The 23,728-nt window shown below is 50.1% G+C and overlaps 11 protein-coding genes across 11 annotated transcripts; 9 read left to right on the forward strand and 2 right to left on the reverse strand.

Annotated features, from left to right (window-relative positions):
• Positions 1 to 1,953: 1,953 nt before the first annotated feature.
• CTAM01_12283 (uncharacterized protein) lies at positions 1,954 to 2,752 on the forward strand (the record flags this gene model as incomplete). The annotated part of the gene is made up of 2 exons (XM_060528290.1): positions 1,954 to 2,644; positions 2,709 to 2,752. 2 exons carry the CDS (start codon positions 1,954 to 1,956, stop codon positions 2,750 to 2,752), a joined length of 735 nt encoding a protein of 244 aa, XP_060377059.1.
• Positions 2,753 to 3,395: 643 nt separating this feature from the next.
• Positions 3,396 to 4,475, forward strand: CTAM01_12284 (3',5'-bisphosphate nucleotidase; the record flags this gene model as incomplete). Its single annotated transcript, XM_060528291.1, has 1 exon — positions 3,396 to 4,475. The coding sequence occupies one exon, from the start codon at positions 3,396 to 3,398 to the stop codon at positions 4,473 to 4,475; it is 1,080 nt and encodes a 359-aa protein (XP_060377060.1).
• A 506-nt stretch (positions 4,476 to 4,981) lies between these two features.
• On the forward strand, positions 4,982 to 5,530 carry CTAM01_12285 (uncharacterized protein; the record flags this gene model as incomplete). Its single annotated transcript, XM_060528292.1, has 4 exons — positions 4,982 to 5,182; positions 5,257 to 5,270; positions 5,321 to 5,430; positions 5,490 to 5,530. 4 exons carry the CDS (start codon positions 4,982 to 4,984, stop codon positions 5,528 to 5,530), a joined length of 366 nt encoding a protein of 121 aa, XP_060377061.1.
• A 925-nt stretch (positions 5,531 to 6,455) lies between these two features.
• On the forward strand, positions 6,456 to 6,904 carry CTAM01_12286 (uncharacterized protein; the record flags this gene model as incomplete). The annotated part of the gene is made up of 2 exons (XM_060528293.1): positions 6,456 to 6,592; positions 6,670 to 6,904. The coding sequence occupies 2 exons, from the start codon at positions 6,456 to 6,458 to the stop codon at positions 6,902 to 6,904; spliced, it is 372 nt and encodes a 123-aa protein (XP_060377062.1).
• Positions 6,905 to 7,718: 814 nt separating this feature from the next.
• Positions 7,719 to 9,274, forward strand: CTAM01_12287 (uncharacterized protein; the record flags this gene model as incomplete). The annotated part of the gene is made up of 3 exons (XM_060528294.1): positions 7,719 to 8,111; positions 8,183 to 8,911; positions 8,978 to 9,274. The coding sequence occupies 3 exons, from the start codon at positions 7,719 to 7,721 to the stop codon at positions 9,272 to 9,274; spliced, it is 1,419 nt and encodes a 472-aa protein (XP_060377063.1).
• Positions 9,275 to 10,208: 934 nt separating this feature from the next.
• CTAM01_12288 (uncharacterized protein) lies at positions 10,209 to 10,524 on the forward strand (the record flags this gene model as incomplete). Its single annotated transcript, XM_060528295.1, has 2 exons — positions 10,209 to 10,361; positions 10,420 to 10,524. The coding sequence occupies 2 exons, from the start codon at positions 10,209 to 10,211 to the stop codon at positions 10,522 to 10,524; spliced, it is 258 nt and encodes an 85-aa protein (XP_060377064.1).
• Positions 10,525 to 10,883: 359 nt separating this feature from the next.
• On the forward strand, positions 10,884 to 11,567 carry CTAM01_12289 (uncharacterized protein; the record flags this gene model as incomplete). Its single annotated transcript, XM_060528296.1, has 3 exons — positions 10,884 to 10,999; positions 11,090 to 11,206; positions 11,366 to 11,567. The coding sequence occupies 3 exons, from the start codon at positions 10,884 to 10,886 to the stop codon at positions 11,565 to 11,567; spliced, it is 435 nt and encodes a 144-aa protein (XP_060377065.1).
• A 391-nt stretch (positions 11,568 to 11,958) lies between these two features.
• On the reverse strand, positions 11,959 to 12,959 carry CTAM01_12290 (uncharacterized protein; the record flags this gene model as incomplete). Its single annotated transcript, XM_060528297.1, has 2 exons — positions 11,959 to 12,648; positions 12,813 to 12,959. 2 exons carry the CDS (start codon positions 12,957 to 12,959, stop codon positions 11,959 to 11,961), a joined length of 837 nt encoding a protein of 278 aa, XP_060377066.1.
• Positions 12,960 to 15,224: 2,265 nt separating this feature from the next.
• Positions 15,225 to 16,031, reverse strand: CTAM01_12291 (uncharacterized protein; the record flags this gene model as incomplete). Its single annotated transcript, XM_060528298.1, has 1 exon — positions 15,225 to 16,031. One exon carries the CDS (start codon positions 16,029 to 16,031, stop codon positions 15,225 to 15,227), a length of 807 nt encoding a protein of 268 aa, XP_060377067.1.
• A 1,227-nt stretch (positions 16,032 to 17,258) lies between these two features.
• CTAM01_12292 (uncharacterized protein) lies at positions 17,259 to 20,054 on the forward strand (the record flags this gene model as incomplete). Its single annotated transcript, XM_060528299.1, has 5 exons — positions 17,259 to 17,790; positions 17,882 to 18,078; positions 18,195 to 18,677; positions 18,749 to 18,845; positions 18,946 to 20,054. The coding sequence occupies 5 exons, from the start codon at positions 17,259 to 17,261 to the stop codon at positions 20,052 to 20,054; spliced, it is 2,418 nt and encodes an 805-aa protein (XP_060377068.1).
• Positions 20,055 to 21,654: 1,600 nt separating this feature from the next.
• Positions 21,655 to 23,545, forward strand: CTAM01_12293 (uncharacterized protein; the record flags this gene model as incomplete). The annotated part of the gene is made up of 2 exons (XM_060528300.1): positions 21,655 to 22,641; positions 22,700 to 23,545. 2 exons carry the CDS (start codon positions 21,655 to 21,657, stop codon positions 23,543 to 23,545), a joined length of 1,833 nt encoding a protein of 610 aa, XP_060377069.1.
• Positions 23,546 to 23,728: the final 183 nt, after the last annotated feature.

Consider the following 23,728-nt stretch of genomic DNA (forward strand, 5'->3'; position numbering starts at 1 on the left):
ATTGACTTTTTCTTGTTTGTTGTACTCAGTGTCCAATAGGCTACCTCCTATGCTTTACCCATCATCCATGTCGAACCAGTGAGCCTGTCCCTAGTACGAATCCCTAATTAAATATCGCAACCGCTTCTTATCCTTGACAACAATATACCGATGTCGTGGCTGGCTATGCACGTGTTTGTATGAATCAAAACTTGGGCATGGATTGCCATCTGCACCCGAATTCGCCTAACCGCATCTTGAAGTAGTTCGATGGGTTCTTTCCCTCAAATTTTCGCCATAGACAAGCAGCCACTGCCATGTCGGTGAGCTTTGACAGTCGGAGTGATCCAATCCCGAGTTCTTCGTGTAGATGTTGTGAAATAGTCCTGTCTTTGCTCGCTTCACTCATCATGAGTTTGCAGTCTACATGTCCACCTACCGATAGATGATGTGCAACAACCCTCTAGATAAGATATTGAGATCTATTATTATCTCTCTCGGGTTAGGTCAAAAGAGCACAAACGGCCTGTTAACTTTACCACGAGGCTGAATCAGGTCAAAATACTCCGAAGAGACGTCAAACAAGGACAAGAGCCTACGCCTAGGGTGGAGATAGCAGCCTGCAACAATTCGCCGAACGTCGCTATCCGGACAAAGTATGATCTACGGCAGCGACTTCCTTTCCAAGTTGCCGCAGATGTCAACTAACCTTGCATTTCTTTGCATCTGACAGGTGCGGGACCAGCAACAGTCCCCGAAGCTACTCCTCGAGCCTGCCAGCAGCCCAATACCTTACCCAGTTCATGGGAACGGCACGGACGGGTATGCAAGCAGGGGCTTTGGGCTGTAACCTTCCTGCCTGGCAGTAGCACAGGCTCAGCCTTATCTTTGACGGCGCCCACACCATACATGGTTAAGAAACCTTCATCGTGCTAAGGGACTGGATTTCCATCCCACAGACCTGTACTAGGCAAACAATAGGTGCGGCGTGTAGACTCGCACCTACGTGTGCTTCGGCAAGTAGCCTTGAAGACAGAGTAGACAAACACGCCTGTTCCCCTGAGCTCTCGCCGGTTGGTCATTATCGTGAGAGCGACTTTTGCAATATTCTATGAGCTGTCTTTCTGAACATCGTCACATTTCGTCCCTCCGATAAAAGGGTCATCTTCGACCAACTTCGACCAACTTCGACCAATGCAACCGTCGACTACACACGCGTAACTCGCTCGCGGATTCATTTCAGTGCAGCTTGAATGTCTGCAGCACGATTTGTCATGGAACTAGATCGAGGCGAAGGCGCGTTGGTAAGGTGGTGAATGGAACAAGATAGGATGGTATACAATCACCACTTGGACCTTGAGCAAGTTGGGAGCGGTTGAAAATAGCGCAAATTGAGTGCGTTCATATGTTGTGTAGATGATTTTAAGTTCTTGATTGAGTCGTACGGTTGATTCTGAGGCCACCCGCATTAACGAATCCGTTTTTCGACGATTAACCATACAAGCCGGGCAAAACTAGACGCAGCTGACCACTACGTTGAGGCATTTCCGACATTATGCCGCACTTTCAGGTTCGGGCGAGTTGCTGACAGAGCACACAACCCAATCACGTTTGCCGCATTCCCGAGCGTTGTAGCGCTTCAATCTTTCTTTATCGCCCGCTTACTTAGGCAGCCAAACAAGAAGAGCCAATTAACTGTCTGTCGCATTTGCGGGAGCATGCTCGGGCGACGCTTGCCGTTCGGGCCTGTCACGGCTCATTCGATGTTGCACATGACCTCATCCATCATAAACATGTCACCACGCTCAACCGCCAGGCTCTCATTTCACTGCAATCCATTCAATCAGTACCGTGTCCAAGGCGCCACTCCTCCTACAATAGTTTGATCTGCGCAACTGTCTCTCGAAGCCGTTGCTCAACCTCAGATAGTCGTCATTGGCTGTTGATCTAGCGAAGAAGAGACTGAAAGACGAGATGGCACAAGTCGACACCAACCCCGATCTTCCGCCAGACTATGCGGTGGATGCTGGTACAGTCTCAGAGAATTTGCCGCCAGATACACTCCGGCTGGCTGGCCGATTTGTCCATTCCGCCAACACCCGGAATGCGGATGCGCCGGGAATTTTCGAGATCAACCACCAAATAGACTTCTTACGAGAAACCGATAGACTTGTGGAGTTCAGCCGCATTGACTACAGTATCAAGAAAAGGCCTGATGAGTCGAACCGTCTGCCCGAAATTGTCTCCAACTCGAGGCACATCTTCAATCTGGAGCGCCCTCCTGCCATTCTCCAGGAGACCTTCCCGTACTACATCAAACCAACATCTCGGAGTGGTTTGGGTAGCATCGGGCTCAAGTTTTTGAAGATTGGCAAGAGCGAATGCAAGGCCTGGCTGGTGGGCCGGCGGAAGGCGAGTGACAGGACCGAGTATTACGAGGCGCGAGAGCTACTGTTCGACGTTCGCCGCAACAACCAAGTTTTCGACTGGCTTGACGGTAATGGAACAAGATTGGCAGTTGAGGAGTCCAAGAGCGGCATGTACAGTCTCAACATTCTGGTCTCCCTGGACCGGGCGATGCGTGATGCTCTGGCGGCCGTGTGGTGTACCAGGCTTTGGTATTTGCGAGCTGTATTGTTCCATAAGAAACGTACCTGGAAAGACAGTAAGTACCTGATTTCGCCTCTATGCGATTTGAATGGCGGAATTGCTTACTAGACCTCTACCAGGGAAATACATCATGCAAACCTGCACATGGGATCTGCCAAAATGAGACTTGGGGCCAAAGGGTGAACTCAGGGCGTGGCTTTTCAACTTTGTACCTTATACCTTCTATCTATCGGCAGCCAAGACCTTGTGATACCCCCCAACTTCCCATTTGTAAGCTCTTTTCGCACTGAATGTCGTTGCAACTCCATTTTAGATCGGATCCGAAGCTCTGGATAGCGGAAACAGACCCGCTTTTCGAATCGGGGCTGCCGACGCCGATGCCGGGGCCACTCCTTCCAGGTCCCACGTCACCGGAGTTCTTCCGGCAAAATTTGCAACGGGAAGGCGCTTGGGAAAAGCGCGCCTACCATGCCTAGACTTGTGGTCTGACATCATCGGCGGCATTCAAGAAACTGCATTCAACCACATTCACGCGGCGGCATTCGTAGCTTACCACTACCACCAGTCATCTCCCCGGTTGCGAACAGAACACCTGCGTGAGGTAATATCCGCATCCGCATCTGCATCTACATTCACATCGCATCCACATCAATCGCCTGACTCATCAACTGGTACTCACCGAACCCGCTCTGCACGAACACTGATCAGCGCTGTCAAATTCACCCCACCTATCGTCTACACTACTCTCAACACCACCACCTCATCTCACCGTTCTGCCCGATAGACGGCATCACCCAGCAACCAAAATGGACGGACCATATGCTCGAGAATTGGCAACTGCCATTGCCGCCATACAACACGGCGCCAAGCTTAGCCGCCGTGTTCTCGTTAAAGATGACAAGGGCGTCGTGACAAAAGAGGATCTCAGCCCAGTCACCGTTGCCGACTTCGCCATCCAGGCCCTACTGACGAGCACACTGCACGCCGCCTTTCCCAACGATAAATTCGTCGGCGAGGAGTCCGCCGCTGACCTCCGCGAGAATCCCAAGCTCCTCGAGTCTGTATGGGCGCTACTGCAGCAGGTCGAGAACGACAAGACCGCCGACTCATTATGCAAGCTGCCTACGTCACCAGAGGAGATGTGCGACATGATTGACTGGTGCGGCCTTAGCGACCCATCACCTACTGGCCGCTTCTGGGTGTTTGACCCTATCGATGGAACAAAGACCTTTGTGCGGGGTGAGCTCTACGCTATCAACGTCTGCCTGATGGAAGAAGGGAAGCAGAGCGTCGGCATCGTCGGTCTGCCGCTACTCTCGGCCGACGCGAAGGCGCCCATCAACAACGACTCCATCGACCCCACCGGTACCGGCAGCATCATGTTCGCAGTCCGAGGGCACGGAACCTTCATCCGGCCGCTTCCTGGCCCGATCGACCTCGAGCCCACAAAGATTCCCCGCCACGCCGACGTGGATACGCAATCCCTGGTGTCAGTGACATGCATCGAAGGCTCCGAATCTGGGGCTCCGGGTATCCACCAAAAAGTCGCCGAACGCCTTGGTGTAGCATATCCGGGCAACGATCTGCTCGGCTGGGTTTTGCGGTGGACGGTTCTCGGTCTCGGTCAGGCGAATTGCACGTTCTGGGCCTACAGGCGGCGTGACCGTCTCGCAAAGATCTGGGACCACGCGGGCGCCATGCTGCTTTTCGAGGAGGTAGGCGGGAAGGTCACCGACGTCGACGGCAACCCGGTAAATCTCGTAGCGGGACGGAAGATGAAGGCAAATTACGGTTTCATCGCGGCACCGCCGTCAGTCCACTCAAAGGTCCTCGAGGCAGTGAGAGAGACGTTGAAGGAGGAGGGTCTGCACGAGCTCTTGGGTTAGGGCGTGACCAGTCCGTTAGCGTTTTCGGAAATTAAGAGACGATTGATACCTACATTCTCATTTCTCAACACCCGCTTGATTTCTAATCTTTACACGCCCTACAATATGTTGGAATCGAAATTTGCCTCGAAAGGTGTGAAATGTTCGCCTAATTGATGCCCTTTCCGCCATCCACGAGTCGCGCGGCGGCAGGAGTCAGGTAAGCTTCAAGTGGTTTAAGGTTTCTACCTAATGTATCAAGCTTCACATAGTCACGACTCGACAACTAGGTAAGGTACGCAGCTTAGTCGACTATCTCATTGAGGACTCCGTGCTTCTATTCCGCTCGGACGAACTTGCTAGGAAGCTTGCTGTTATACTAGAAACCTATAAAACACAGTACAAGTCCCAGAAGGTCTTCTTCCGCCCATTTTCTTTTTTGAATCACCAGCTTTGCTACTCACATTCCTTTGTCCATTGCCTTCTTCCACTCTTTCAATACTATTCACTCATTAAATCATTTCACCATGCGCGTACTCGCTAGTCTTCCTCTTCTGGCCATGGCTGCCCTCCAAGTCGCCGCTGGCGACTTTTCGGCGACATGCTCTGGCACGTCCTACTTCTCTACCAGCGTCAAGTCCTACTGCATGGACAAATACCAGGAGGATTCCTACTCGACCGACTTGGATATGACCAAGTGCCTGGCCAATGTCGGAGGCAGGATTGTCGTAAGTCTTACACCCAGAAGCCAAGCTCTGAGTCGCTCCATCGTTGGATTCAAACTAATGTGATTTATTCGCAGTGCCGTCCTTCCAAGTAAGCCATACCTTTATTTAATTAACCTTCATACTGACATGTTGCAAAAGCCCATCGTTCAAGTTCTGCGACTGTGGTCTTGGCGGCGACAAGAAGCAGATCTTGAACTGCCGCTGCACTGATTCCACCGGAGCGAAGAGACCTTCGTCCCTGAACCTGGGTAAGATTATCATGGGAAGTTAATCAATTATCACAGCAAGTACTGACTAATCGGCTTAGACACGTGCCTGAGCAACATTAACGGAGACCTCAAGTGCTAGAGGCCCTTTCAAGTTGAACCTTATTTCGGTGTAGTAGGAAATTGGAGGAGAGTCAGGGGTACTAAACACAAACGGAGCATAGCGAGCATACTTTTTAGTTGCTACTCAATAGAACATTCAGCGCTTCATTTTTTTACTTTAGGCTCAATGTTTCGAGAGCTTGAAGCAAACCGATGTCTATGAATCCAGAGAATTGTTCTCACATATCATCGGTGCATGCAACCGGTGACACCATGGCTCCCTCTTCACAATCTCAAAGCTCGAGGCGCCAAGGCTTACTACTAACGCTTCACAAACTGCTTTCTTGGCAACGACTCGCGTTATCAGATTGCACCTCGCTTTTCTCGAAAGCCCAATCTCTCACGGGTCACCTGGTCGCTGCGCGCGCCAACGGCATCGCCAGACCGACCGCCCGCAATTGCGATCCAGTAGCCTGACTCGCAGTACGAAATGGCGGTGATTTAAGGCACCGCCTAAGCCTAATCTTATTCTTCAGCAGCGAGCCCCGGGGCCGCCGGTGCCGTAGTCTGGAACAAATAATCAATTATCCTTTTCTCTGCCTCATCTGGAAAGCACGGATTTTCTCTCGCCGCAGCGCTCTGCAATAGGGAATTACTGGGTCAAACATGAGACGAGGTGCGCCAAAGCCTCGGGTTCGATCCGAACTCTATCGAATTAGTTCGTCTCATCGCAATCTTTCTAGATAGTATCGGGGAAAACGCTCGTGGTTTGATGCCGAGCCGCGGCCATGACTCTCGTTCATGAAGTACCCTGCCGTTGTTATATAGATGGATGTTCAAGACGAAGTGGAATTACATGCCGGTGTAGCCTCTCAGTCTTCAACGCCAGTCACTCATTCGCTCGTTCACTAGTTGCTCAGATCTCTGACCTCAATCCACTCTTTCAAAACTCTTCTTCCACCAACATGAAGTTCTCACTCGTCCCCGTGGCCATCGCCCTCTTCTCCACTGCCTACGCCGCTCCCGGCGCGCCTGCCGCTGAGAACGTCGAGCTCGTCGCTCGCGGCAACTGCCCCGCGGCCCAGGACTGCACATGCACGGCGTAAGAACACCACCTCTCTCATCAACCTGGCGTTAGTATACGAATATTGGACTGACTGTGATATTCTGGGGATATAGCAAGTTTGACAAATACGCCAACCCTATAGAGTATGGCTCTACCGTCTCGGCCCGCATCTCTGGCGCGGACCGAGGGCTGACGACCTCGGACTGGCGCGGCACCAACGGCTACGGCAGCTCTTCTTTGTGCAGAGTCACGGTCGACCGTGTGTGCGGTAACTGCCGGGCCTGGAAGACGACGACGGACAAGTGCGGATACTACAGCCTGTCCGGTTTCAGCTGTGTCAACGCTTAAACGACTACGGCTTTCATTGTATAGCGTTCTTGATGCGTAGCATTAGCATTGTATTCTCAAGCGGATTTTATTGATCAATTACGTTTCGTCCATGATACTGAGATGCGTGAACAACAAACACATGGTGCATATTATTCAACTCCAGGTTATTAACATCTGCGTGTTGGGTGAGACCCCTTCTGTAACATCGGTTCTCACGGGGTATCGCTTTGAACCGCAGTTATGAGCCAGTAGAGTCAAGGAGAAGGCATACCCTGCGGTATTGATTGAATCGCTTCTCATTGGTAGAACTATATGTCACTGAAAGCAACGAAGAGACCGTCAGACGGGAGGATGATGACAATCGGGTTCCCATGTGTCGCAGTCTATGCCTTGGCGCTGACATTTCTCGGCTATCCTGTCACCTAATTAGTGCTCTCGCAGCAGCAGCCCTGGTGGAGAGTGACCTGTCAGACATTTCTCCGCCTTCTATGCTACCATCAACGTCGCACGCGACTTGTTCGCGGAGTCAAATTGACATGCAGTATGGAGTTTTGGTTGACCGTCTCGAACGAGTGGAACATTGAGGTATGCGCAGGGATGGAAGTTGATAGGGTCGCTCGTTGGGCGACTGTACGAATGTCACGGATTAGGACTAGTGCTGCCGCAGTTGCATGGGTAGCTCACTGCGTTCCGGAACATGAATTTTGGATATAAATGTAGGTGTTGAGCAGAGCCTTTCCGATTTGATTTATCTAGAAAGGTAGAATCTTCTTAACACGACAAGACGTTTGCCAGATCACAAGTACTCATTGCACATCTGCATGGAATCATAATGGCACCTTCTCTTATCGATTCATATGGCTACAAGTTTCGCCAAACGGATCTTCACATGTCAGCAGAGCAGCTTGACCCTCTGAAGCATAAGTTCGATGAAGTGGGGTCAGAGGCTCTCACAGCTCTAGATGGCATGTTCCCTCCTCCGCCGCCTCGAGCTGGGTGGTACGCCAAGGGGAAGCAGGAAGACCCGCAGCCCGATCGCGATACATACGCTCTGCTTCGGGACCACCGCGAGAAGGACCCAAGGCTGATGAAGCTCTGGGACGAAGTCAACGCCGTGCCTGAGTGGGTCGACTGGGACCAGATCAAGCGTGGGCAGGACGTCTTCTACCGCTACGCGCCTGCTGCAGTTACTGGGTTTGCGTTCCAGGGACTGCTTGCTACGACTGTGAGTGTGATGACAAGAAGACACGGATGTGAGAAACTCTCGGCGAAAATGCTAATGCGATCTACCAACAGGGAGCCTCGTATCGACCGGCAGAGACGTTGGTTCGTACAGGCGGTCACTCCGCCAAAGTCGCCAAGAACAGACTCTTTGAGACATTTCAGCTCCTTCTCCAGGTCACAAAATCCCTCGACGACATCAAGCCTGGAGGTGAAGGCTTCGCTTCAGCCGTGCGCGTCAGACTACTGCATGCCGCGGTGCGAGGACGAATCTTGAAGCTCAACGCACAGCGTCCCGGATACTTTGATGTCGATAAATACGGCGTCCCCATCAACGAACTTGACTCGATGCAGTCTGTATGTGCATTCTCCACCAACCTCGTGTGGTTGGCACTGCCCCGACAGGGTATCTACGTGCGCCACCAAGAAGCTCTGGACTACCTCGCTTTATGGCGATGGGTCGGCTATGTCTTGGGTACTCCCCACTGGATCTTGGAAACACCCGAACGAGCATTGGCATCTATGGAATCGCTTTTGAAGGCATGCCTTGCCCCGAGCAAGAACTCTCGAGCTTTGGCCAATAACTTGGTCATTGCTTTGGACGGCGCTGCTCCAATTTACGAGCCGAAAGAGTTCTTCGAGGCTGGGACTCGCTTCATCAACGGAGATGAGATGTGTGATGACGTCGGACTTGGCAAACCCGGTCTGTACTGGGATGCTGTCATCAGAGGTATCATCTGGACTCTGATGGTGATTACTTATATGTCGCGTTCTATCCCTGCCTGGGATAGATGGCAAATCAAGGTAAGCAAGCTCTGAAGTTGAACAGGACTACCGAATAGTTTTCACGTGCTGATCCAATGTCGTCAGACATTCCGAGCTTTATTCTGGGACTACATCGTGGAGAACAAGGACACCTTGAAGGGAGGATATAAATACGAGTTCAAGTATGTGCCGCATCACGATGCGAAGACTGGCGCCGAGACCGCAGATGGGCCGCGACCTGCGAATGGTATGGGACATTTGGAGGTATTTGGCCTCGCTGGATTTTCCATTGCTATGTTGCTTGCGACCGGGCTCTTGACTATGGTAGCTAAGCTGGGCTTGTCGTATGTGGCCAGCAACCCTTTGCAGGCAATCATTGCTGGTAGCCAATTTAGGCCTTGATCAAAGAAAAGTTGAGGCTTTCGCATGTTTGAGTCAACGAAGCATCTGACTATCCAAAAGGTTTCGCAGTGAATGGTTTTGTCGCCTAATGAATGTACACTTCTCGATCTCGGCCCCTCCTGGACTTCCCATCTCCCATCTTTGATCTCTCGTCTCCCATCTGCCAACGCCCCCTCTCCCATGTTCTCGTATTGGGGCGATTCCGCAAGACGTAAAGGGGCAGCAGTTCTTCTTGATGATTGCCTAATGTCTCACTTATTAGGAATTTCGCGCTGTTAATGGCCTACACGTCCTGTCAATCTTAGCCCGAAGGTACTTTTGGGAGCCACCGCCATCCTGCATGCCGCCACCTAGCTCTCGAGACGTCTAGCCGCGATTACCTATATCTACATAGCCTGCATGAACCAGCTTGCAGACATTACACAACACCACCATTGAAGCTCAACATTCTAGTGAACGCACACCATGCGGATGAATCCTACAGCCTGGGCCATAGCTATAGGCTCGCATACTGAGACGGTAAAAGCTAGCTATAATCCGCTATGGCCCCCACGTGGCGTTGGAGAACTGTATGTTAGCTTACCCCGAACTTGTCGGGGCTGAGATGAAGTGCCGCTTAGTCTGACATGGAGGGTAGCTTAATCCCTGTTTTTTTTTGCGGCTAGAGGGTACAGAATGAGAATGCCATAGTAAGCATGCTGTGTTTTCCACCCAGCCTGCCTGGGTCACCCTCTCTGCCTCGACGATGAAACGAGAAAGCTTGAGGCCAGCCTTGTCAATATTTTGGGAACGCGGAATCTCATAAGAGCATCAAAATGATATAAAATCTCAAGGGATTTCCTTCGTTGGCCGACAACCAGTCTGCGACCTGCAAGGCTTGTTCTTACTTTTGTTGTTCTAGTGACCGCGATTCAAGCTACCTTAGTGAACCATCATGGGAGCTTCCATATCGATAGCGCAGTGTAAGAGCCATTACAACACGACTGTGGACTGCAGTGTCACCCCGAACGACTCTGGAGGATTCCAGACTATCGCTGGCTATGAGCGCGGCGAAGTCCCTCCCGAGCCGGATATCGCGGGCACTGGGGTGCGTATAGCTGCCACTCATTGTTTATTTGATGTTGAGAAGTTAAGCTGTTCTAAAGATTGTTTCCGTCTTTATCGCTGTCGCGTCTTTTGCGTTCGCCATTGGTGTCTTTGACGTCATATGGACCGTAGTAAAACATGATTCAACGACACATCAACGGTAAGACACAGCCTTCAAGAATTAAATGAGTTTCGATGTCAAGCTGATGACAAGCTGTTGAATAGGTTCAAGACTTCTGGTTTCCAAAGACCACGTTGGGCTAGCAAGTTTAGTCGATCAAAATTCTTTCAAGCTCTCGTCGTCTCTTGCAGCGACCAACAGGTCTTCACAGGCGGTGCCTACCTAGTGACCATTAGGTTTTGGAAAGGCTGTTTCATAACCGCTTACCACTACAACATTGTCGCAAACATGCTACTGCTCACTTGCGCGACGCATCTCATGTCCGTTGTGATCTCAAAGAACTACTTCGAAAGGCTCCTCCTTGCTTGTCTACGAGTCATATTTATCACAGTCGTATTCGCCATGACTGGGCTCTTACTATCCAACCAGAACGCAAGCAACAACGTACCTTTTCCAACGAAGGTGCCGCCCAGTAATGAATCAGACAGCTTGCTGTTATCTCCAGCTGTTTGCTTTCAGAATGGGGAAGACATCATTGAACAGTTGAAGCAACTCCTGCTAGACTCAGTAGGAAGTGGAACAGCGGTGGAGAGGGCATTACTACAGAGCACTCCGGGGAACTACATTCAGGGCTGGAACCTCTACCTAGTCATCCTGATTTGGTACGGTGTATCCATTCTTGCAGAGTTGGGCCGATGCTGTTATCGAAGTAGGAAAAAACATCGCGAAGCCGCCGAGAATAACGGTTGGCACAAGCGCGACAACTGTTTTGTCAAATTTTTCTCCGGTGTTGGTAGATTCTCCTACGGAGTATATCTTCTTGGCGGAATAGGCATCTGCGGAACAACAGTTGTGATGTCGAGCCTTTACATTATGAATCTGAGGCGTTGGGTGAAAAGGTCGCGATGGCTTGAGCTGGACGAAGGCGGGCAGAGTGAAGAAGACGATGCAACATCCTTTGGGCAGCTTGTGCCTATTATATTGGTGGGATTGACGGCTTTCACGTTTCTCTCAATACTGAGTGGTAAGTCGTTGTGCAGGCCTTCACATTCTTATCTATCTGTTCGATGGCTAACCCCTGACTAGAAATGTGTGCCGACAGTCGCAAGTCTTATCAATCTAAAAACGGTTACTCATCAGTGAACCAACATCGCAAAGGGAGTGGCCATCTGTGATAAGAAAATTCATTGTCGATGCACCCTCTGCTTGATTGAATAAGCGCACCTGAACGTGGGCAGTCTCTTTTGTAACTTGCCTTGCTCGTAAAACCTGGTCAGAATGCGGAATACACGTGTGCCATGGGCAATTCAAACGGGATTGATGGATACTAAACATGGAATGCCAATGTATTAAGATATCGTGGATTCGAATTGTTGCTCTACCTTATAAGGTACAATGAGCGGTCTTTTCATGTTCCCTCTTCTTCCTAACGTAGGTACAGTCTAAAGCATGCTGGGTATCACGTAGCACGTTCGTTCTATCGGTACTTCAAATCGTCTCTCTGAGCCTGTCTTGCACCGGAGTGCGCTGCGTCTAGCTCGGGCGTGTTTGATGCCGCAGCATCAAGCTCGTAAGTCGGTTGCATGGCGGAATCCATCTCTACCCGCGGCTCTGGAACTGCGAGCTCGTTCACCCCGCCACCATTCGCTCCGTATACCTGTCCATCTTTTCGTTCGTACGCCCACGCCGAAGAGCCCGCTTCCGTCGTAGGGGTCGCATCGGCTGAGCTTCTCTTCTTCCTCCGCCAGAGGAAGAAGATTCCCGCAATGATCAGAATTCCGCCAGCGACGCCTCCGACCGCAGCACCGGCTATCGCTCCGGTAGACATTGAGGTTGAATCGCCCGTACCCGACGGCGTAGAGGTGGCCGTCATCGCGGTCGTGGCGGAAGCTCCGGCAGTAGTGGTTGCGGTCGTTGATGCGGCAGTCGCAGTCGCTAACGTTGTGGCGAGTGTCGAACTCGTCGACGATGTGGAACAGGATGAAGTGCTAACTGTCGCAGCCCAGAAGATATTCGAAGCAAGTGCTGTCGCCGTCGCGGGAGTACACAGCAGGGCGATTCCGTTCGAGTTATCGCGGTATGTCCCGTTTTGCCCGGATTGGCAGCACCATCCACCATTGTCGATCTTTCCGTCGACCCCCCAGAGAGTCCAGTCTGAATTAGGGCACTATGATGAAAATGTAGGATCAGCATTACTCCCATGCTCGAGGAGCTGGATTGTAGTTGCCCTCACCTTAGGGTATTTTAACGACAAGTCCCTGCAGTCAGAAGGATCTTTTGATCTAGGATCAGGATTATGTTGATTGAAGTGTCCAAACAGCGTTTACCAACCTTCACAACAGTAGTTGCCCACGTAATCACCATCTCCAGTGCATTTGAAACCCGAGGGGCAGCATCTCGGTTGCGCTCCTGTGCCACACTCGACAGGTGCGCTCGGCGGACATGATCTATCGTTTCGAAGCGCCCATCCTCCTTCATACGCGCATTCTTGCGCGAAAGACGAATGGACCGCGATGGATGCCGCGGTCACGAAACTGCGGAGGCTGAATCGCCATCGGATCGTGTCGAAATCCATGGTTTCGAGGTACAAAAACAGGACAAGTTTGCTTGGAATTACGGTTGTCGCAGGGAGAAGGTCGTAAACAGGGTTCCCTAAATGGGACCAAGATCATTTAACATGAGCGGGAAAACTGTTCGGCTGGAAGATGGGATCCGCAACGCCGCGGGTCGAAGGGGCTTTCGTCAAAGGATTCAGCTTATGGGGACCTGAAGGGTCAGCCCTGCGGGTGGCTGCACAATTGTTGTCCTCCATACGAGACTAAGCTGGTGCAACGGGCCGCTGGTTCGTCGGTTTAGCGGGTTGGATTCTGGCATATGGCACCATTGGGTGCAAAGTCATTTCTTCTTACGCGCTGCCAAGCGTTGGCAAATGAGACCTTACTGCCTGTTTTGCCCTGTCCTCCCGGTCTAAGCCATCCCAAATGAGGGAAGTGATCACCGAATTGACCATTCAACTCGCCAAAACACAGCAAACACGACCGTCAGATTTTAGGACAGTGGAAACGGCCGCTAAGCCTGGCTGCTTAGATTTTGTGGGCATTTAACATCCAGGCTGGTTACTTTGGGGGGGTCGGCTCCGAGTTGGCTGCTTACATTTTCCGAATGAGACAGAGGCGATGACCCACTGGCTGTTCTGACACGTCTAGTGAGAACAGTGGAAGCGTCTGGCACTACGAAGTACTTGCAGCCGACAGTTAGTTTGCTGTGATAGTTGTACTGTTCGCGTTCCCAAAGTAAGTGTCTGATTTCATGTACACATGTTTTCGTGCTTCTGACGCTGGCCTACTACTCCACCTGGGCGCAGGCATACTTCAGGGGGTCGGGGGAAGACCCGCTCGACGGAAAGCCAAACGAATACCTTAACCTTGTTTTGATGGCTGGTTCGAGGCTACCTTTCTTTTCGACCTGACGTCAGTGGCTACTCGCGACCTTACTGGCAATCCTCTGCAATTATACTCGAAGCCCGAACATGACCCCGATGCGTGAGTTGGTGAGAGAAACGCGCTTGTATGATAAGACGCGTTGTGTCGAAACCCGTGCAAGAATCCTGGCAAATAGACCACCGTTCGGAGTCATGAGGCATGAAGGGTCCCAGAAAAGCTCTCGATTCAAAGAGGTTAGAAATCGTTAACCCTAAACCAAAACCATCAAGGCTCACCTTTGGTGCGGTGTGGTCAACTTACCCTGATGGATGCCATTCATGATTTGTTAAGCTTTAAGAGCCACATTTGAAGCATCCAGAGAAATGGCGGCTACCGCCAATGGTCAGTCGTTGCGAATTGTCCCTTTGAAATAGAATCGCATCCTAGAAGCCTTCGAGCCTGTAGCCGTTGAATGTAGCTTCAAGGATCCGTCATTGACAAGACAGTACTATTGCTCCGAAATTGTTCCTTTTTTTTTTTACGTTTTACGTGACTAGAGGAAGAATATGATTGAGGCACAATCGCATGTTTTCTAGCCAGGAATCACAAGTAAGGCAAGTTGTGTAAAAAGGACATAGCGAGGAGCTATTTGCTCAAAAAAAAAAAATACCACCCTCTCACAATTAGGTATGCAGCAACGAATCTGTTTTGCGTTGATGACAGCTGACTTTCTGTACAGACGTAGTTGTGCTCTCTTACAACAGCTTTCACCAGGCTTTTCTTCAATACACAATTGAGGTGAAGATTTTTAGAGTAGTACAAGACACGTTAGACTTTGTTGTTTGTGGAATATCCTTCACATTGAAATCACTAGTAAGGTATTCAATGTACTGTATCTATAGATAGGTTAGTTTCACGCACATCGGCGCGGTAATTTAGTAGTAATCTCGAGGAAGCCATCTTCTAGAGATTACCACGAGTCTTTTCAGAAACTCTTCCAAAGTCCACAATCACGGATATTGTGGAACCAATGCAAATAAACTAATGCTGAGAAGAAAGCTGCTAAACCCTCAACAGATGTAGCAGGGATTTCAGGCGCTTCTGGATACAGAAATCGGATTACAGGTTTCAGAAATCCTCAGCTGGACTCTGCTAGCTGAGTTGTCTTCTGAAAGTTGACCATTAATAAGACTTTGTGATAGCTCGAGTTTGTCATGACTGAATTATTCTGCGAAGCCGACTCCCACAGCAATGAAGCAGATGAAACCTCCCCAGACTTTTATGCTGACTCATGTAGATCCGGCCTCTTTTCCCAAGCCACTCAATCATCCATTCCATACTGTTGTTCCATTGCGGCCTCCACAGCTTTCAAGCATTCCTGCTTCCGATAATTTTCCAGACCCGGCCAGCCATGCTCATGATAGATGAATTGTAATTTTTCCACCAAGCCGTCCGAGCCTGGTCTGAGATACGCGTATACATCGATGACAGACAGTTGACTGGTGGGGATAAAGTTCAGTTTTCGAAATTGATCCTTGAGAACTTCGAAGAAACCATTCACGGTCCAGCGAGTGGCATCGCCACGCCAGTCGGCCTCGTTTTCTGGAGCCCACTCGTGAGGGTCGTCGAAAACTCGCAGATGGTCGTAGGAAGGATTGTCCGAGATCCCGTCTGGGCATTCTGGCCAGTATATTATGCCAAGCTCTGTATCCAAGAGGAAAACAGGATTTTCGCGGCCACCCTTTGTGAGACCAATCACGTGGGAGGGTGCGTTGTCGCAGATTTCGGAACCTTCCGACATGATTTTCAAATCCTGGCCATCCATGCCGCATTCGACACGGGCTCCTGTGTGTTGCCAATCGGCAAAACGGCACCAAGGAGCGCCCTGAGCCTGATTGAAGGGATTGCTCGGGACACGAATGTAGGGTAGATGGCGTAGAAGACATATGACCTCATTTGATTTTCCCATGTCTTTCAAAGTTTCCGTTGTAATTGTAGGCCAACCTTCTTCTGGAGGATACAGGATGTCGTCTTCGTGGACATACATCGTACTTAAGAAGCTGTAATAGTCGCGGATTGACGCTATGCACTCTTCGCGGGAGTATTTGCATTCGGCGAGTTCGGGCATCTTTGCAGCTCTGAAAAAGATGTCGGCCCGGGGCAAGTAAATTGTGCTTGAGAGTGAGAGATGAAACTTTGGAGGCAGGCATGAGCTCGCTTAAATAATTGAAGGCATGACCTCTTAGTGGGACATCAAGTGACACCTTGGCAAGTTAGCATGATGTCAGACTTTAGTTTTCGAGTGTCACAGCTAAGTGAAGGCTCAAAGCACGGCAGAACCTTATGGTCTGACTGGCTGAGAGGAGATACACAAAGTTTACCTTCCATAACACTCCGGGGGACCGCATCAATTCTAAAAGGCTATCTTACTAGCCAACATCTGTAGCCTCCAAGGTGACGAGGGTTCGAATATTTCCTGATTCTGCGATCGGTTTATAGCCTGTAGACGAGAAGATCTAGTTAGGCAACATATAGCATCATGTTCGCTAAGGGGTGGAATTCACGCACAAGTAAATAGGTAGATCATCTGATTTATATCATGAGATCTTTCGACTCTAAGCTATCAAACCTTGCTGTAAAATGAAGCTCATATTGAACGTCTCGGAAAACCGCTCAAGGTGTTTCGTGCCATTATCCACTGATGGTCTGTAGACATCCTGTACAACGGAATGTAATGGCTTTGAAAACCATAAAATACTTACCAGGGTGCCAAGCCCCATATGCTTCAACAAACATTAACTCAAATAATTTCTCAACCACATTTGAGGTGATAACGTAGCTCTCACGGTCGTATATTCAGGTTTAAGATTCTACTTCGAACCGAAAAGGTCAGATTGCAGAACTGTTTTAAAAGGCCCAAAGGCATGAATTTCCCTGGAAACATTTCTTCATCAGGCGAAATCATTGACTGTGAGAACGAACATTGACTATGACACAGAATCTGACTATGTATTTATCACTGCCACGCACAAGCTACCTAAATACTAACACTCATGTCTCATACCAAGGCAATCGACTAACCTCTATAACCAGATCAACAATGAAACTAGTTTATTTTCTTTCGTGGATAGCAGTAGCTGCTCCGCATCCTTCGCTCGACAAGACCACACGAGTTGACGTCCTACACAATGTCACCGTCAACATCGCAGCACCACTTGGAATCGATGCTACCCCTTCTAGCCAACAAATCGAATGTCCTATACCTTGTGCTAACCACACAAACACGAACACATGGACAGAGTATGGATCGATTGACCACCTACGTCGCTGCCAGGAACCCATGCTTATTGCACCAATGTTTCCCGACGCTCTTGCCAACCTAACTTCTACCACTACCGTCTACGGCTGCTCGCTCAATTCCGGTCGTCCAGTCATAGACTGGACATCGGAGTCATTCGCGAAGAGCTCTCAGTTTAGTATTCGGCAACCAGATGGCATGTACTCCGCATCCTGTGAGTCTACCGGCCAAGAGGTCGAGAGCAAAGTCATGGTAGTTCGAGGCAACGACGGCAATGACAATTTCAGTGGGTTGGACTTTATTCTCCTAGGCCAGTCAGTAGAGCGAACGCTTGCAGATCCCTCCAACTGCCCTACGAAAACTCTCTTCGCCCAATCTAGAAGCATGATAGTGAGTATCTATAGCGGAGGCTCCTTGGCAAAGTCAACAATAACGTCTGCATGGAATGCAATCTCGTATCTGCCAATTCTCGGCCATTCTACTCAGATGCTCGTCGAGATTTGCGATGACAGTCGAGGACCTGAAAGGATCTTAGGCATTGCAATTGACATTCTCGAAAACCGCGAGCTGGTTGAAGAGTTTACTTTGGGTTGGAGTCAAGGGAAATGTTTCGCGGGCCCAAAAAACGCAACCGTTTTGCCTGGCGTAAAGGTTCATGAGATATCTGATCCTAGCCTCAGACTTTCACGTCCTCAGCTTCCGCGTCCTCAGATTCCTCGTCCTCGGCCTTCACGTCCCCAGCCTCCGCATCCTCAGCCTTCGCGTTCTCAGCCTAAGCGTCCTGGGCCACCTCAACATCAGCCTAAGCGCCCTCGGCCGCCTCAACATCAGCCTCCGCATCCTGAGCCTACCTTCCAAAGCCGCGACCTGCAACGATGTATATCAGGCGAAGATCGCACTTTGAATACTGGCGATCTCTGCGAGTTTTCTTGCGAATACGGCTTCTGCCTAGAATCCTTGTGCGAGTGCACCGCCCGAGGTATTCCATCACAGGTTCCGCCTGAGAAAGAAGTCGATGTCGTCGCCTGGGACGATACGAACACGGATCTTAATATTCTTTGCAAGTTTGCCTGCAAGTACGGCCATTGTCCACAAGATATCTGCACGAGCCGTATCGATGGACCAGATACGAGTGACATCGACATCGTGGTAACCGACCCTGAGGACCCTCTCAACTATATCAGGCGTGTCAAGCAAAGCAATTCGAAGAATTGCAACATCTACAAAGAGCCTCAACACTGGGACTACCAAAAGAAAAGTTGCGATTCCATCTGCAAGCCAGAAACTGATCAAGCCAAGAAAGAAGGCAAAATGTCTAATGCGTTCTGCCTGGGCTTTTGGCCAATCGACAAACCTATCCCTTGGCAAAAGATCGGCCCAGATACGACAATTGCTGGAGGGAAATGCGAATGCAACAACCCTCTGGTAAACGAATTTGCAGATATCGTCTTGGATGGCATGCCACAGATGGCTCAGGTAAGCGTCACTACACCATAATCAATCGGGGCAATATGAAGTAAAGATGAAACTCACAACCAACATCACAGATCTCATGCTATATTATGATGTCAACGCTGAAACTAGTGCTGGAAATTGGTGTAGAATTTATTCCTGTGGTAGGCAAGCCAATTAGCGCTGGCCTAGGTATGCCCTTGCCCCTCTCTCATTATCTCTCTGCACCTCCCGGTGCCTTTTCCATCTCCTATTCCCCACTTATGAATCTGAAGCTTATACATCTGGTTAGAAATCGCCAACACGGCTGCTCAAATGGCAGCATATCTTTATCCCAAGGAAGAAGACCCTGAAGGCGCTTTCTCTTGGTGGCTTCAGCCATGTGGCGGAACAAACTTGGTTCCGGAAGACATCAAAAAAGTATATGACATATTGAGCAACTCGCCTGCTGGAAGAGACCGATTCGAGAAGAAGAAGAAATCGGATAACCTCAAACAAGGTAGTGGCAAAAAGGGTGACGACAATAACCCCACTGATAGAAAGATCCAAAAGGGGCGGAAGTGCAGGGTTCCACCAGCAAAATCAACCATGCGACTTGGGGCTGCTAAAAACACATTGAGGATACAATCTTGTGTCAACGATGCGACAAGGAAAAATGATTTAGTTGTAACATCGGTTGTCTACGCACCCAACGCCAAGCCGACTGTTGTGGAGAGAGAATGTAGCCAAAAATGGTCTCAAGCTTGCTTCCATTATAGTTCGGCTATCAAGGTCAATCCGCAATGGGCTACTCTAACTTGTCCGCCTGAAGCCGCGGCAACGGCGTGGCGCTTAGATGCAGAAGCTGTGCCAGCCTTTCAGAAGCAACATAAAGGTGATAGATGGCTGGATGAAGTCAAATCGAACCCTAATAAGGTAGATTGCGACAAAGACGAATACCCACCTGCATATCTTCTAGGACTACAGGACCCAGCCCGCCTCAATTCTGGTAAGAATGCACAGGGACAACTAATTCGTCTAATCCCAGGAGGAATGAATCGAGGAGCAGGACATATGTGGAAAGGAATATGTCTTGGTGCCGCCATCGAAGACATGAAGGACTCCGAATTCAAGGCCAAAGTCGATGCCGATCCCAACAGGAAGACCATCATACAAGGCGGCGTGACAAGAACTCAGGCCGCTATCACGGCTACAGTTCGGCCAGAATTTACCATTAACAAATGGGGGCATGCTGCCAACCCACCAGCGAACGATGGTCTGGAGCTCAATACTTGTTGGCCAAACAATATTGCTGCGGGCGACCCAGGCTTTGCCTTGTTAACATTTGATCCATACTACAACACCCACCCGCGACTATACAATTACAGTATACCATATGTTAAAGGTTCGAATGGTTCCTGAAACCAGTTTAGACTGATAATCTCGACATGGAAGAGCATGGGCATTGAAAAGACGAATCATTTCCTAGCACGCACATCGTATGCACGCGAGTTGGCATATTTAGTGCCTAGTTTACCTTTTGATACGAAGGGTTGGTGACTTAGTTACTTAGTTGGCCTTGTTATGGAGCAGGTTTGTCATACCAAATAGTTGTTTTGCGATTTGGAGATTGTTTCGATGCCCGATCATCTGCACCTAGTAGTTTAGATAGAGTACTAAAATTATACAAGCTCTAGGAGCTCATTTAAATTGATACAAACAACTTTTGTAAGTGATGATAAGAATGCTGATCTATTGACTACTTAATTTAGGTGCTTTCTGCAGATCACCACGATGGATAATTAACCCATTGCAAATTGGAATGTTCATTACATGTGATAGTTGCGAGAGCCGGATTAAATTGGTCGCCTCTCAGTCAGCCAGTCTTGAACCCCCACTGAGCAGGAAATTATTTTGAATCCATATCATCCCATGAAGACAAGAGATGTATGGTACAACGAATCCGAATTGCACCAACAGCATTATCAATTTACCCTTGCCCTGCAGTATGCATACCTGATTTCTAGTCCTCCCAAATATACAAAACCAAGAAGCTATCATATGCGATTAAAAAAGCCAACTAATATTCTCGCAAGATCAGGGAGATGAAAAGGTTTCGTGCGAGAGTCAAGGCAGAATGGTTGATGGATCACAGGCAGTTCTCCGGCATTGAAGCTGGGTACTTAGGCATGCGAAAGATGTTGAATTGCCCACGAGAAATTTCTGTCTACGAGACCGTGATCGAATTTTCTAGAGATCTAGGCCCACTACACCGTTGACGCCTTGACGGGTAGATTTGAATAGGTGGGTAGCTAGATGCGATATCGATATTTTGCGGATAGACACGATGCTTAAAATGGGTAGACAGGCACTTCCTTATAATAGTACCCTGCCTACGTACGGAGGACAGTATGCGCCCTATTCATTGAATGTACAAACCATTAGGCCCGTTGCAAAAATTACAGTTGTCCTCCAACGGTAGGTGGGTCAGCTGGGGAAATTTCAAAGATCTGATACTTGATAACTCCCAACACCCTATCCGAGTTCATTGAGGCTGAAGAGGGGTGAGGACGATGACAAAGTGCCGACTAGGCCTCGTCAGGGTAACCCGGCCGAGACAAGGAGGATGCGGGGTGGCCAATCCGGTTCTTTACCGCGCTGGCACCGGTGAAGTAAGTGGGTCGGGCGGATCCGGCGGACCGCGCTCGAGACACGAATAGTGCGCCTTCACACGACCCCGGCAAATTTTCCTTATCTGGCCCACGCGGAGGCAGTCCATTCGACATTCCAACTCCGTGTCAACTGTTCATGCAAAGATCAGTCTATCACATCTAACACACAAGCATTCGCTTCTTCTGCTGCCCGTTCCATTGGGATTGGTCTAGAACTTTGCCTCATTCGCTCTCCCCTTCTATCGGAGGACGGTTCAACTTTCGGGCTTTCTTGGCGCTTTGTCTTTCCCCTCTCTCTCCCTCCCTTCGTCACTCACTCACTTCAACGGGCCCGGCCGGCTCTCTCAGCCATGTCAACGAAACCCCGCCGTACCCTTGCGGGGCCAATCTTCCGCGTCCGTACGGGGTGCCTGACGTGCCGCGGTCGCAAGAAGAAGTGCGACGAGACCAAGCCGCGGTGTCGCGGTTGTGAGCGGAACCGCCTAGAGTGCCGCTGGCCCCCAACGTCCTCATCCCAGGCCACCGCCGCTGCCTCTTCCTCTCAAGCTACCCAAAGCGGCGGCACCTCGCGCTCACCCCGCGAGGTAGGAAATTCGCCAGAGAGCACGCGGCAGGACGATGTTCAGCCTACTGCTCCTTCACCATCAGGGTCCACGGTGGCATCCCAGAGTCCCCAGCATCTCCCAGATCGTTCAGTCAACTTCTCTTTTGCATCACATATCCAATCCTCGGAATCACCAAGTGCAGCCACAACAGACTCGAGTCCAAGCCCGGCAACCCAGATCGTCACGACAGATCAGAGCGGCGGAATCATCGTCCCTCCCCAGACGCCAGAAGAGCACACAGCGGCTGCCATCGGACTTCAAGACCCTTCCGCCTTTTCGGTCTTTAACACGGAGGACCCGGACGATGGCGAGACTACGGATCAGATGGTGCACTCGCCAGTTCAGCCAATGTCGATATTCAGAGATCACCATGTGCCGAGGTCAATGAACCTCCTGGCCGGCAATCAGGATAGCAACTCACTCGAGCTTCTCAGTCACTACCTCAGCGCGACATCGCTCAGTATGGCCAATGGATCCACGGCAGACAACCCTTTCACCGCGCAGTTGATTCCTTTAGCATTCAGCAGCGATCTCGTCTTACAATTACTCCTTACGCAGAGTGCCGTTCACCGAGCAGCAAAGTCTTTAGTTCCGACGGACCATATTGCAACCAAATACTACAATCAGTCGTTACGACTCTTTCAGCAAAACATCTCGACGTACATGGGCGGACAGCATGGTGAAGAAACGCTGATCCTGGGCATTGGTGCCCTGATTCTGTGCTTGGTCGAGGTATGTTGCACTGCCACGCTCGGAATTGAGTTCACCGTGATATTGATACCCCTTGTAGACTGCCAAAGGTGACGTGAATGGAACCATCTTCGACCATCTCATGGCAGCCCAGTCCTTGATCTTGCCCTTCTTATCTGCGAACAACACCTTTCTACACAAGACTTTGAAAGACTTCTTGACCGAATACTACATCTACACGGCGACCGTCAGCATGATATCCATAGACGCAAGACTTGGTGATCAACTATTCCTCAGTAACGACCTCATTCTCCTCGCCACTGAGCTCGTGGCATCCTCTTACATAGGTAGTCTATGCGGATGCTGGCTAGATCTGATCCTGCTGGTGCCTTCGATCTTCGACCTGGGACGGCGGATAATGAGCCACATGGACGAGCCGGATTGGCGCCCATCAGCCGATGACTTTATTCTGTTCTCACAACTACAAAGTCAGATCCTCAACTGGCAGCCAAACCCCATGGTGACTGAGAATGTTGCCTTGGCCGGATATATATACCAGAAAGCCTTGTTGCTCTATCTGCACACGGCATTACATACACTCTCTCGAGAAGAGCACGGCCTCCAGGCAATGGCTATCCAAAACGCCCTCAGCGGAGCTCTCTCACATCTAGCACAACTAGATCCTAGCGTCCGCATAAACACTAGTCTATGCTGGCCCATCACCATTATCGGTTCGTGCGTCACAGATAAGGGACAACAAGAATTCCTGCATGAGAGGTTGGGCCATATGTTTGCCACCATTGGTCTGGGTAACATCCGACAAACTTCAGTCGTACTGCAGCACCTGTGGGACCACAACGAGGTCATTCCGGCGGATATTGGGGCAGGTCCTTGGCAGGTTTGTCGGGTCATGAACGAGAATCAGATTTGGATTTCATTTGCGTAGATGGACTGGGGACATGATTGATATGAATAGCGGCGGTGTTTAAGGGGCCAGCGAGCGTGCGAACGAACGAAAAATGGCGGCGACTGGCGGAACCAGAGAACATTTTTCGATCAACATGTGTGTACATTTATGGACGGGTCTCATCAAGAGCGGGCGAATATGATACCACGAATATTTTCTTTA

This window comes from Colletotrichum tamarilloi (assembly GCF_030869305.1).
Source record: "Colletotrichum tamarilloi strain Tom-12 chromosome Unknown Scaffold_74.1, whole genome shotgun sequence".
NCBI classification, from domain to species: Eukaryota; Fungi; Ascomycota; class Sordariomycetes; order Glomerellales; family Glomerellaceae; genus Colletotrichum; species Colletotrichum tamarilloi.